Consider the following 14,018-nt stretch of genomic DNA (forward strand, 5'->3'; position numbering starts at 1 on the left):
ATGCAAAATGCTGCATGTTCTGGAAAAAAACGTAACATCACCCTGATTACACCCATTCTACAGTGAAACAGGTGGTGGCAGCATCATGCTCTGGGGACGATTTTCTTCTCCTAGATCAGAAGTTTACACCTCCGACGGGAAAAATGTTAAAACGACAACTTACAATGCTCATTAGCCTGGACACCCTGTCCTCCATAGAGAAACATGGGGGTGGCAGCATCGTGCCATGGGGGATACGTTTTGTTTTCTTATTTGTAAAAAAAAAAAAAAAAAATGATGCGTCACTTTAAGTTAATCTAACACATCATATTCCATTAAAATACAATGACTAATGTGGAAAAATGCAAGGTGTGTGAATGCTTTTTGCAAAGCACTGTAAAAATATCCCTTATTCACACTTCCAGTATGGTCTCTAAGCTAGTCACTGCCACACTAAATGCTCTAACCTGCTTCTCATATTAATACTTACATATTAACAGGAAAGCGAGTGCAAGTTTCAAACATGTCTCACAGAAAACCAGGTTCATGGTTGTGGTCTTACAGCTGCTTTGTTGCTTTAACTCATTTTCTGCCAGTGCTCTAACCCCTGCTTGAACAAATCGCCATATTTTCAAAACTAACGTGTTGCGTTCTTATGCAAAGAAGTGATAAGAGAGGTTGCAAAATCAATACGCCAGCACCTGTTTGAGGTCCTTTGGAAATGGTTTACATGAATCCTGTAGCCTTTTGCATTTTCAATTTTTTTTTTCTTTCTATGTAATGTAAAATCTCATGCTGGAGGCAGCCTCTCCACTTATCATGTCTGTTAGGATCCAGTAAAGTAGGGCAAATTATTTTACAAGCTTGCTCATTTTTGCCACCGTCAGACAAGTTCACTATAAATACTGTTAATGTCAGAGTGAGTCTACTGTATGATGAACTATCCTCCATTTCATGTGTCACATATTTGCTTCTGTGAAGGCGGATGAATCAATCAGTCTACTGATTAATAATGGGAGTGTTCTGACTCCCATTATTCCGTAGATGTTTACAGCAGGAGGTATTATGAAAATATCCTCCTTTTTATACAAGTTTGTCTTAGGTTTTGGAGAAAGATCCGTCAAGATGTAGGTTAACATCGGAAATGATTGTTGTTCCTAAAGCCTTGATTTGTGTTTTTTGCCGGTTCTTTTTTGTCCCTATATATTTTCTCCTGTTTCCTGTGGAATGTATTTCCCGTTTTTATTCACATTACTTACCTCATATCTTCTTGTGGCCTAGACTTGAACTGGATCTCACTGTGAGTATGCTCAAGTGAAGTCATCAGAGCTTCAAACTACTTGGACTTCTTTCATCAAACCGACCTGGACTGCTTACCTTCTTCTATCCTACATCTAGGTTCCACTTACCGTAATTCTCCTGGCTGACTGCCTTTAGAGCCGTAGCAATGCTCACCTCCACATCAGTTTATCACCACGACTGCCATGAAATCCTCTGCTGCTTCCCCAGAAATATTCAAATTCTTCATTTGGGTTAAGTTACGTCTTCAAATAAAGACACTTGCCGCCTTTTCCACTGATCTATAGCTTGGACTTTATTCCCCTTCTTCGAAAGCCACCATGTGTCTCGCATCAACATCAGCTTGAGTTGTTTCTTTAGCTTCCTCTCAGCTGGAGTTGCAACATTCATTACGGCTGCCATCTTTTGCTCTTATCTTCACCATGTGTGGCTTGTTGACCAATAACTGCTTGTCTGGCTTAGAACTACATATGTTTAAAAGCACTTTGGGAAAACTTGCAGCAGGTTGAAATATCTGGTATGTAAGTGTATTGATATTCATGTTAAAATTAGCCTGAAGTTGTTTTTTTTCTAACCAGCACTTGTTTTTCATTTTGTTTTATTTTTTTGCTTTTTTGGGGGGGACATTTGGTGTTATACTGTGTGATAAATAATGAAATACATGTTCTACACTTAACTGCAGGACTACTGAGCATATAATTATTCTGATAATTATGATATCAAGCCTTCTATGTAAATCAAGAAAGACAGAAACTATGCAACACAAATAATAATAGATTTGCCTCTCCGAATTCCATATTTTAACGTTACTGAGTGAATACTTTGCTTTCTTTGAGACTTTCCTTCTGACCAGCTTTGCTGACCCTGCTAAAGAATTCCCACATTCAAGGTTGATGGTGTAATTTTTCTTTTCTTTTCTTTTTTTTTTGCAGTTTGGACCTGTCCTGTTTTATGAAAGAACCAAAGTCACACAGCGATGAAAGTGCACAGAAAAATCTGTATAATAGCCATTATGGAGGATGATCAGCAGATCTGCTGATCTTCACTCCCTCCAGGACATGGTACAGGCAGCACAGTTGAACTTATTCTTTAATGTAATCTATTTGCAATTTTACTAAAGTCATCACATGTATAAATAATTGTTTACTCTCTTATTTGCATGTCTATTTGTGGGGGTTTTGGTCTGCAATGTTCTGTGAACATATCATGAGAAAGATAACCTTCTCTTCCTCTTTGTACATATAACTATAAAAACAGTGTATATGTACATATTTACAAAACATATATTTACCAACTATTGTTATTTATATTTAAAATGTCTTCTTTGAGAGTAAAGTCGAACCGAAGTTGCAGGCTTATTGAATAAAATTGATTCTGGCTTTTCGTTGTGGGCTGTAGGGGGCAGCAGCGTCTTGAAACAATTTTTTTTTCTCAAAATCAAGAAGAAGTTAACCTGACCAAAGAGCCTTGAAAGAGGGAACTCGCAGCAGATGTCAGGTGAAATAACGGACCTGAATTTTACATTCAATAAATGTACGTTTAAAGTGTAGAAGTAAATGTGTTGCATTATTTTATATCTAAAATATTACGGCAATAGCCTATAGGTTTATAAGTCTTGGAAATGTGTCATTGTTTTTTTTATTTTAAACTGCAATGCCATCTTTCTGTACAGTCTGTTATCTTGTTTAGCTTGCGTTAGCATTGGCTAATCTTCCTCTGTAAACAGTCTCTGCAATTACCCAGCACTCCTTTGAAACGTATGACCTGTCTCTGGCCTTGGCGTGCACTGTGTGCGGCTGCTAGTCGTCTGTCGGACTTCATTAATTGTAACTAGCTTTCTGTCCGATCTGTCGGTAGTGTAACTGAGAGCTGTCGCAGCTGAGCCGAGCCACCATGCTGACATGTAGGGCTGTATGGAAGAAGCTTGCACCTCTGGCCAGAGCCTCGTCTACTGTATGCCGACAGAACGTGAGGAGAGCAGGTAGGTGAACTTAATGGTTACCCTTGTTGTCTTCCGGTTAGCTGGCCTTTATCCAGATATGAATGAACTTGTAATACATGTATGCTTTGATTCATTATTAAACCGCTCTGTGTGCAGGCTTGCTAAGTTTGTGCTTTTACCTAGCCCGACCTTTATGTTCTCTACGAAGCTAACTAGCTAATCAGCAATGTTGACGCTGCCTTTTCAGATGCATTAGTAATGATTAATATAGTTGGTCATAGATAAATATAGAGTATTTATTGGGGGGCCGCGTGCAGCCTATCAATGACCATGGGTTTGATGTGTCTGCAGTGTTTCTCTGACAGGTGTTGCACCATTTTCTGAGACCACCCAGCTGATTGTTGCCATAATCACATGCACTGACTCTTATCTAGAGGATTATATTCTCACCACCCGCCCATTATGAGACTGTGAAAGGATAAGCACAGGCACCAACCTGACCTTCAGCAGCATGCAAGACTGTTCTCGCAGAGAATAGTCCATCAGAAGTGTGGGCTATTTTTAATTAGCCTAATTTTCCATGCACAGAGGTTTTTGCTTTCGCTCCATTTTAAGAAATATCGAGACGATATTCATCTTTGCAAAGTGGAGGGTAATGGTACATTTTATTTGAACACATCCATGTTTGGATATTTTTCATATGCATAGTTTCCAAATGAAGTCATGATAAAACGAGGCCTGTTAAAGGAACCACTAGATTAAAAATATGCAACAGCTGACATTAATTTTAACTATGGGATCTGATTGACTTGTAAAGTGTCCTGATTTAACATTTGTTGTGAATTAGCACTGTGAGAAACTGAATAGAAAAGGAGATGCTTGTTGCTGTAGAATATATTTTTACCATTACAAACTGTGACAGATGACATTCTGCTGTGAAACATAAAGACATTCAGACTAAATTCAGGTTGGAATTAAACAATTATAAATAAACATAGAAATTCCAGTTTGTCATGGGAATCTAGACCTTGTCCAGGTTAGTTAAGGTAATGCTTGAACATCAAAGCAATTAATTTACTGTAATAAAGAAAAAAAACAACTGTCTCTCAGCTGAAGGTTGCACGGCTCAGCAAGATTTACAGCAGCAACAGTAAATCTACAACAGAGTGGCGGCTGCAAAGGAGTAGAGGAAAGCTCCTTTAAGTGCTAAAGCTGAACTCAACCCCAAGTTGCCTTGTGATCAGTCAGTATATGAATGTGTGCCTTTTTTGTACAGCTGTTGGGTGAATGTGGCTTAGTGTAAAATGGTTTGGGGGAAATCACTATAAGAACTCCTGAAAAGGAGCTGACAGCCATAAATCATAAATAACATGCAACTCATTATGTGAGCAGTAGCACAGAAGGATAAAGTTATCGGTAAGCAACAAGCTGTTGAATTATTTGGTTTATAAGATTTTTCCCCACACTCATGAATTTTAAGACGTATAAGAAAGCATTAGTCAACGGTAACTCTGGAGGAGCTACAGAGATCTTCTAAGTGGGAGATTATTTCCACTTTTCAACAATTTGTGCAGTCGGATAAAATCGTCGTTAGAAGAAAGCCATAAGAAGTCCATTTTAAAAGTTTAACTCAAGCCAATGTTTGTTCACAGCTGTCTAAAGTCCAATTGACTCCTCACATGATGGTGTTTCTCCCAAAACCTTTGGCAAAAAAAGGACTTTGGCCATTATTTTAGGAAGGTGACGATTTGAGATCAGTTGTGTAGATGAAGTTTTTCCAATTATCTTTTTCAGGGTGGAATAATGCCAGAACGCCACTGTGTGTGCCTGTGGCGCACATGTCCACAGGGCCAGTGGGTGGAGGCGGTGACAACCTAAAATACGCCCTCCTGGTTGGAGCAGCCTTTGTCAGTGGCATAACATACGTGAGTAGGAATATTCCCAATATATTCCTGAACCTGTACAATGCATTTCAGTGCGACACAGTTAATTTTAGTTTGTATGCAAGTTGAAATATTATTATTTAGATTTTTTTTGTTTGTTTTTGCCCCCAGGCTGTCATTACTCTAAAGGGAGACCAGAAAAGACATGTGGAGCGGATGACAGAAATTTCCTCCAGAAAACAGAAATCAGCCTCACAGATCCAAACAGAACCTCCAGGTGAGCTCAGTCGTTTTAGTTTCCTTTAGAAGGAAATGTCTAGGATTGTATCTGTATTTAAAAATGCCTACTTTTGACTGTTTGCGTTTTCGCTGCTGAAGTCACCGTGATGGAGGGTGAGTACTTTGAGACAGTGATGTCCATAGCTATTGCCAAAACTTTGTTTTGATTGGACAGTTTATTCATAGTTTGGACTGATTTGGTGTAAAAACAGCTGACTCTGCAGTACTTAGTTTAGCTTCCTCTTTACTGCTATGTACACCAGATTTTTATCAGGGAAACTGTATTTTCAGTAATGGTTATATATTTAAGTCTACTAGTCGTGAATATTTTCAGGAGACATCGTGTATTTTACTATTCTCTCCATACTCTCAGTCTACGGTGTTTATAAGTGTTTGTTTGTTGCTCAGCCCCCCTTGAGACAATACTTGAAGCTGCCGCTGCACCTGATGCTGAAGCAGTGGCCCCCAGTGAAACTGCAGAACCACCTCCAGGTCAGCTGCCTGCTTTTTACTCTATCCAAACACATACGTGTTTTGTTATGCCTCCTGTCCAAACCGTAGCTTTGCCATGCAACCATTAGCATGCCATATTTGAATCCTGGAAGGTTTCTGTTATGTTGTCGTCGCCTGATTGTAATCAGATTCTTAGAAATTCCTGCATGAACCGTGACAATATTTTTGGCGGCATGTGCGTTTTTATGTAACATTGTTTACAGTTTCACTGCAGCCTTTGGAAACCAACTCACCAGTGCCACTTCTGGTTTTTCGTCTCTCTACTCTGTTTCAATACTTTTTGTTTTATTGGCTAGTACATTTGTGAGGCTTAATCTGCCCTCATAGAAAATAACTATGATGGCCTAATTTGGTGTTTTAACTTATTTTTTAATTTTACGCTACATCTCCCAGTTGTTGAATGCTTCTACTGTAAAGCATGGGTCGTCCCTTCTCCATTGCTTCTGAGTAGCTAAAATTTTCAGCCGATTTCATGTATTGCTTTCACAGTAGATGAGCCACTGGCAGAAGCCTCAGCAGAAGAGGCAGCAGCTCCACTCACTGATGCTGGAGTTGAGGAGGGTAAGACTGAGAAGAAAAGCAAAATTTCTTGTGTAGTGACCGATGAACATTATCCAGAAAACCGAAAGGAGCGTGGTTTCAATATGACATGCTGCAGTTGGCTAGGGCGCGATGAAGGTTGTCCAGTTCTGTGCTTACAAAGTATAAAATGTCCTTTTGATTTTGCAATTGATGATGGAAAATAACAATTTGAGGATGGCGCTCTATATTCTTTTCTATTTTTCTGTTCTGTTTACTGTATTCGGATAGAAATTCCGGACACATACTTCCACATGTTGCTCAGCCGAGTGCTGCGAGTTGTAGGCCATGCCCCTTCGGTTCCCCAAACCCCCCAGCTGTATGTCATGAAAGCTCACACAGTGTGATTGCTACGGGTCATTTAGTGTGATGGAAGGGGACTAAAGGACTGGTTATTGTAGTTTTCAGAACTGGCTACAAAACTGTGAATAAAAGTTAAGATCTACATCCAAAAATCTTGGTTTAAGATCGGGTTGTAGTAACGAAACCATCCAAAGCAGAACCATCCAAGCTCCATGAAGAGTCGAACCTAGAATAACAATTTTTTTTTTTTTTGCTATTTGAAAAGGTTCAAGCATCTTAATCATTCTTATTCTTGCTCTTTTTTTTCTTTTTCGTCTCTTGTAAATGTATAAAGTTTTTCAAAGTTTTATTCCATCACTAGGAGGTTGTTAGCTTAATGAGACCATGAACTGATTATTTTCTTTCTTCTCTTTCTGACCAGCTGCAGACTCCAAACCTTCGTTGCCCTCACACGCCCCCTACCTCCTGATTGGTGGAGGTACGGCGTCTTTCGCAGCTGCCCGATCTATTCGAGCCAGAGACCCTGGTGCCAAGGTCAGTCAGGCTTCTTCTCATCTGACGTACATAGAAAATATTCATTCTATGTTTTTAGAGGCTATTTTTCCTGAATTATAATATATTTTTGTTGTTGCTTCAGGTACTGATTGTAACTGATGAGCCAGACCTTCCGTACATGAGGCCGCCTCTTTCTAAGGAGCTGTGGTTCTCTGACGACCCCAGTGTCACAGAAACTCTGCGTTTCAAACAGTGGAACGGGAAGGAAAGAAGGTGGGTTCCCAGTCTTCCCATGAAACCTTGAGTTAATTAAAAACGCTCTCTAAACTGCTTTTGAATATTTGTCAAATTTCTCCATCTTTTCATTTTCAAACTTGTATTTTGTTTACTTTGCTCTGAATTTAACTTCTAACTTTCATTTAGCGAGTCAAAAACTGTCACTACAAACTACACTAGAGCATCCAGTCGGTTTATTAGCTGGATGTGGAAAATATTTAAAAATCTGTTTTTTGGTGAGCTTTATATTTTGGGTCACATGCCTTTACGACCCTGCCTGCAAGTAATATATTTGAGAGTTGGGCTGACATCCATGTATAAAGTTGATGTGGATTTCAGCTGACAAATTTGTAAGCTCAGAAAATGGGGGGGCTGTGGGGGAGTAACAAATAAGAAGAAGAGTAAATAAAATGTGGTCACAAATTATATGACAGTTTTCAACAACTGTACCTGTCCTCATATTGTATGGCTCCAGCATCTACGCTAGTCAAAGGGTTTCGGATGAACGTTTTATATGTTCACAAACTTAAATGAATACAGTAAAGCACCTATTTAAGCTCTCACTGCAGATCAGAAATGGCTTTCTGTAGTTTTCGGTTTCCGATTCATAAATGAGCAGCAGAGGGCGTCACAAGTCAGGTGTTATGTTGCAGACAGTAGCTGGACTGTCGGTCACAACACTGAGGGAAGGTCAGCAGATTCATAAATATTACCAGAACCTGTTTGATGGAGGCTATGCTTTTTTCCCTACGTGCAAAACTATTCAAGACCACAGCTGCCACATCATGTTTCTTTTCTTTTCTTTTCTTTCTTTTCTTTTCTTTTCTTTTCTTTTTTTGTAACTGCAAGTTCACCAAGTTAATGTTGAACTTGTATGCAAGTTCAACATTAACTTGCATACAAGTTCAACATTAACTTGTATGCAAGTTAATGTTGCATACAAGTTAATGTATGCAACATTAACTGCATACATTAATGTATGCAGTTAATGTATGCAGTCTACATACATTAGACTGCATACATTGCTAAACTAGACCACTGTTGTGTTTATCTATCTGGTTTAATTTGGTTTCATTTGGTTTAATTTGTTTCCAGCTTGTCGGATTTATTAGACAACCGGCAAGAATACCCTCAAATGCTTTAAACACCAGTTTAACCAATTAGTTTGAAAACAAATTATATATTTAGTTTGCTATTGAGCTGCCTCAGACAGATTATCATTAAATATTTGCAGCACCAAGTACGTTATTATTAAGACGACAATGATCTTGAAAATGGGGCCTCATTGGTTTGGCTTTTATCTCCCTCCCTGCAAGCCTCCTTTATACCTAGTGACCTTCATTTGTTGTTTTGACTGACTGACTGGATGCTTCAGCTACTGCCTGGCCTTGATGTCCTCTGATTGTAAATCAAATCATTTCCTTGCCAATCAGCTGAAATGTCTGAAATCTGGACCAAGGTGGATGATTCCTTCCAGGTGTTTGCCAGTTTTTAAAGGGCTATTGACATTTATTGTATCAGCATTTCTTTTTATATTTAAAAGCTATACATTTTCAACACTGCTGTGTTTATTTGACAGCATCTACTTCCAGCCGCCTTCGTTTTACGTTGATGCGGAAGAGCTGAGCGGTGCGGAAAATGGAGGAGTGGCTGTCCTCACTGGCAGGAAGGTTAGTTTATAGATTTAGCTGATAGATAAACACAACAGTGGTCTAGTTTAGTATGCTTTATATTGAAACACCAAATGTGATTTATTTTAGGTGGTTCATATGGATGTCAGAGGAAACAAAGTCAAGCTTGACGATGACATGGAGATTTCATATGACAAGTGCCTAATTGCAACAGGTAAGCAGTCTAGCTGTGATGTTACTGACCATAGTTAATACAAATGTGAAAGAACCTAATTTTTTTTTTCTTCAGGTGGGGTCCCAAGGAATCTTCAGGTAATCGAAAGAGCTGGAGAGGAAGTGATCAAGAGGACAACTGTTTTCCGCAAGGTCAGAGTTTCACCACTAGGTGGCGTCAGATTTATTAGACGCTAAATTCCTCAAAAGTAGAATGGAGCACAGATTTCCATCCAATGTGGTTCTAAATATTATTATAAATATATTACTTGGTTCAAATTCTGTAAAAAATAAAAATTTTCTATTGAATACCTTTTGGTCTCCAGTTATTAAAATAAATCAACAGAATTGTAGACAGTATTTTTAACTGCAGATGCATGTTCTGCTACAAATGACTGAGTGTACGGTAAAGGGTTGCTTTGTTATGGCGTTTTAGGCAATACAATTTTTATTTTCTTTTACAAAAAAGTAATTGAATTATTTGCTTATTTTTAATGTATTTATTATACTGTATAGAAAAAGCTTAAGTGGTTAAATGAACAATCTGCAGAATGTGCCAATATTTAAATGTAATTCATTTTTAGAATGATTGATTACAGTAACTGATAGTTGCAGCCCAAAAATACATATGTATTTTAATAGTAAAAATAACGTAGCGTCAAAATGTCAACTTTTGCAAATCTCTGTGTTCTTTCAAATACTCCTTTAAACTTCAAGCAAATACAGATGGATTGTTACTTTGAAGTATGTTGAGTTTTTCAGTCTTATTATGATCCTAAAACGTCTTAAGTTTAAATGTTTAACTTGCAGATTGACGACTTTAAATCCCTGGACAAAGTTTCAAGAAACACTCAGTCAATCACCATCATAGGAGGCGGATTCTTGGGCAGCGAGCTGGCCTGCGCGCTTGGCAGGAGATGTAAGGCTTCTTGACAAGCTTTGAAAGTTTCAAGATGAATCAAGCTGATAGTTCTAGGTAATAGAAGAAACCGTTTTGCTTGTGTGTCAATCATCTTCTTCCTGTTTTTCAGCGACGGAGACCGGATTAGAGGTGATTCAGATGTTCCCAGAGAAGGGCAACATGGGCAAGGTGCTGCCTGAGTATCTGAGCAACTGGACAACAGAAAAAGTCAAGAAAGGTACAACTTGATTGACATGGGCGATATCGATAGGATTTTTCTTGATTTTCTCATTGTTTTTCTCCTTGTGCGTCCGGTTAGAGGGTGTAAAGGTCATCAGGGAAGCAGTGGTGAAATCTGTGTCCTTCAAAGATGATAAACTAGAAATCAAACTCAAGGATGGAAGAGTGGTAGGTTCACATTTCAACCAAATTTAACTTGATCCAATGCACCAGATGGAATCATCAAGCACTAATTATGTTGAATTTTGCCTTTCAGGTAAGAACGGATCACATTGTCGCAGCCGTCGGCCTGGAGCCCAACGTTGACCTCGCCAAGTCTGCCGGTTTAGAGGTGGACTCGGACTTTGGTGGCTACCGGGTCAACGCAGAGCTGCAGGCCAGGTCCAATATCTGGGTGGTAAGTAAAAATCCTGTTTCTGAATATAGATCATGTTTAGGAGTTTTATTTGTGTTGCAAATGTTGTGTATTATGTTATGTGGTCATAGTGCCCCCTTCTGGTCAGATACGTTCTTGGTTCATGTTGCAGCAGAGAGAAGCAGCTCTGCCATGTGTTCCTCTGAAAGAATGAAATCTTTGGCCATTAATGTTGGTAGAAAAAATGAGAAACGGGCATAAAGGTATTATATGAACGTGACAAAAAAACAAAATTCCTCCATTTCCAGTTCAAAAATCTTTTCTTTAAATAATTTCTTGTCATCAGATTATCTTTTGCTCTGTCGCTTATTTGACCAGGTTTGAATTTGACTAGATCCTTATGCACCACAATGTTGGATTAAAAAGAAAAATGAATTTGTGTGCTCCTCATATCCTGCTTTATGAACAGAATTGACTAGTAACTAGTCACATTTACTCAGTTACATTTATTGTGAGGTATTGCTAGTATTGAGTAAAATTTCTGGACACTTTATGAATAACTCCACAGAATGAAGAACAAGCTTGTTTAAACCAAATATTCACCAGACACACACCTGCAGTGTTTCTTAAATTTCAAGTTTTATATTGAAAGAAATGTATTTTGGAAATAGAAATTGCTTGATTTTGTTATTTACACAAATTATTTTCTGTTTGGTAATTAAAATACCAACATTTCCACATAACTTCACATTTTGGTCCATCTGTAATTTTTCAGTATTAAATGATTTCTGTTTTTATCAGTTACTCTGTACTTGAGTAAGCCCGATACTTTTCACTTTTACATTGAGTAAAAACACGCTGAAGTTTTGCTTCTCTTACAATGTTCAATGTTCAATGTTCGGTTACTCCTCCCATCTTTGATTATGAACTGTCCGTATTGGTGTGTGATGTGCGAAGTGCTCAGTCGTGTTTGTTTCACCTCAGGCTGGAGATGCATCCTGTTTCTATGACATCAGGCTGGGCCGCAGGCGGGTGGAGCACCACGACCACGCCGTCGTCAGCGGGAGGCTTGCAGGAGAGAACATGACAGGAGCCAACAAACCTTATTGGCATCAGTCTATGTTCTGGTGGGTTAATTATAGACTTTTTAAACTTTCTGTTGCAATTTTTAATAATAACTTGATAACTCTTAGCTCCTCCCTTTGAGGTGGATGTAAAACAGTTTTCTCTGAGGTGAGCGTTTCATCCTTTTCCACAGGAGCGACCTGGGACCTGATGTCGGCTATGAGGCTATTGGGATTGTTGACAGCAGCCTGCCGACTGTAGGAGTGTTTGCCAAAGCCACTGCCAAGGACACACCCAAAGCTGCTACTGAGGAGTCAGGTAGGCGTGCTCAGTGTTTTAATATACTTGATGATCCCATATTTTGTTTTTTTTTCTTGCTGGTGTGTTGCATTGGGTTTGTCTGAAATGTCTGCACATTTGCAGCATAGGAAACTACGCTGCATTAAATTCATGTATGAAGAGATAGTATATGGAAATATTTACATGTACTGAGACTCACAAATCATGTTAGATGATCAGAATATAAGAAGCAAACAAAAATTGCAATTTTGTTTAAGCCCTATTGTCTGAGAATAAAAAAGAAAAGAAATAGCCTGTGTCTCAAACCGGGGGAATTCAAGAGAGGTGGGTATTTATCGTATCATTTATCATTTATCGTGAACATTATCTTATAAGAATTTTGATTTATCGTTGTCACAATGCATTTCAGTTGTTGACTGGAAAATTAAAAACATCGTTAGTTGATTGTGCTATAAAATGGCACTATGTGGCTGGAAAATACATAATGCTGCTGCCCCTTTAAAAACACAAAGTGAAAAAATAATCACTATATTGATTGTAATAGAATAAAAACTAAAAAAAAAAAAAGGTTTAGGTTTAAGCTTCCTCCATGATCATGCTCCAGGTACCGGGATCCGCTCAGAAAGCGAAACGGAGGAAACGGCTTCCAGCGCGGTGGCCCCGGCGGCGCCGGCTCCTGTCGTCAGCCACAGGGACGAATACGGGAAAGGAGTCATCTTCTACCTGAGAGAGAAGGTGGTGGTGGGGATCATCCTGTGGAACGTGTTTAACAGAATGCCCATCGCAAGAAAGGTACCACTCCTGGTTTATGGCAGATTTCAAATATGTGATGCGTTTACTGAAAGCTGTTTGTGTGGGGAAAACTGTAGATCATCAAGGACGGAGAGGAGCATGTGGATCTGAACGAGGTGGCCAAGCTGTTCAACATCCATGAGGACTGAGCCGCTGGACAGTCGCACTCAGGGGAGAGAGAGTTTTTCTTCATACGAATATCGAACTGTGGCAGTGATCGCCTCTTCGTTAAGACACAACCACTCATGGCTACCAAATTATCACTGTAAAAAACACAAAATCTTAAGTTTTTTTTTGTATGGTTCCTATTGCATATATCTTGGTACACATAACATGAGACTAAACTAACTTACAAGCAGCTTACAGGAACTTTTTTTTATATATAAAAATGTCTTAATATTGATGATAAAAGTAGTAGTTCCATTATTATTTTACTTATAACACTGGGAAAATGTCTTGTTACAAATAACAATCTGCCAGTGGAACCAGCACTTCTTCATCAATATTAGTGAAGTTTTTTATTTAAAATAAACTCTTAAATTAACTTACTTGTAAGTTAAATTAACTTACTTGTAAGTTAATTTAGTCTTATTTCAAGTGTAAGATAATTGCACTAGAAACTAGATTTAAAAAAAAACTTTGAAGATTTTGTATTTTGCGGTGTGAGGATCAATGTATATTAAACTGTGGATATTTTCATATTTGGGATTTGTATCTGCTGTCTTAATTATGTTTGTTTTGATTTTTTTTTGGTTTATCGCCACATGACAAGCCCTTGTCTTGTTTTCCTTCCACCGTTATTTGTGATCGACCCCTTCCCCTCTGCGTTGCCCGTCATTCGCAAAGCTGAACTCTTCTCCTTCTGTGTGATCGGTGCAGCTTGTTGTGAGAAAAGCTGCAATAAAAGCTATTTTTAAATTGGACTCAACCCATTATTTTCAGCTCTGCCTCCAGATAATGACGGTGATGAGCA

At 38.6% G+C, this 14,018-nt stretch overlaps 1 protein-coding gene across 6 annotated transcripts; it reads left to right on the forward strand.

Moving 5' to 3' along the window:
• The first annotated feature begins 3,013 nt into the window (after positions 1-3,013).
• On the forward strand, positions 3,014-13,968 carry aifm1 (apoptosis inducing factor mitochondrion associated 1). Of its 6 annotated transcripts, none has more exons than XM_081615915.1 (19): positions 3,014-3,259; positions 5,015-5,145; positions 5,275-5,380; positions 5,482-5,496; positions 5,791-5,874; positions 6,388-6,456; positions 7,199-7,311; positions 7,415-7,545; positions 9,128-9,218; positions 9,309-9,393; positions 9,469-9,545; positions 10,203-10,311; positions 10,424-10,531; positions 10,613-10,701; positions 10,790-10,930; positions 11,873-12,015; positions 12,147-12,271; positions 12,858-13,045; positions 13,123-13,968. In XM_081615915.1, the coding sequence occupies exons 1-19, from the start codon at positions 3,172-3,174 to the stop codon at positions 13,192-13,194; spliced, it is 1,965 nt and encodes a 654-aa protein (XP_081472041.1). In that variant the 5' UTR covers positions 3,014-3,171; the 3' UTR covers positions 13,195-13,968. The 6 variants fall into 6 exon arrangements, with proteins under 6 accessions (XP_081472041.1, XP_081472040.1, XP_081472045.1 ...); XM_081615914.1 differs by having other exon boundaries at positions 3,015-3,259; positions 6,385-6,456; XM_081615919.1 differs by lacking the exon at positions 6,388-6,456 and having other exon boundaries at positions 3,015-3,259.
• The last annotated feature ends 50 nt before the right edge of the window (positions 13,969-14,018 follow it).

This window comes from Poecilia reticulata, chromosome 14, assembly GCF_904066995.2.
Source record: "Poecilia reticulata chromosome 14, P_reticulata-male-v2, whole genome shotgun sequence".
Lineage (NCBI taxonomy): Eukaryota > Metazoa > Chordata > Actinopteri > Cyprinodontiformes > Poeciliidae > Poecilia > Poecilia reticulata.

What these genes read in the sequence shown, in the direction of transcription:
- aifm1 (XM_081615914.1), top strand. Translation starts at nt 3,172, where the DNA reads ATGCTGACATGTAGGGCTGTATGGAAGAAGCTTGCACCTCTGGCCAGA. An exon ending in AACAGAAAAAGTCAAGAAAG is followed by an intron (nt 10,532 to 10,612) that starts GTACAACTTGAT and finishes GCGTCCGGTTAG; the next exon opens with AGGGTGTAAAGGTCATCAGG. An exon ending in GAATGCCCATCGCAAGAAAG is followed by an intron (nt 13,046 to 13,122) that starts GTACCACTCCTG and finishes GGAAAACTGTAG; the next exon opens with ATCATCAAGGACGGAGAGGA.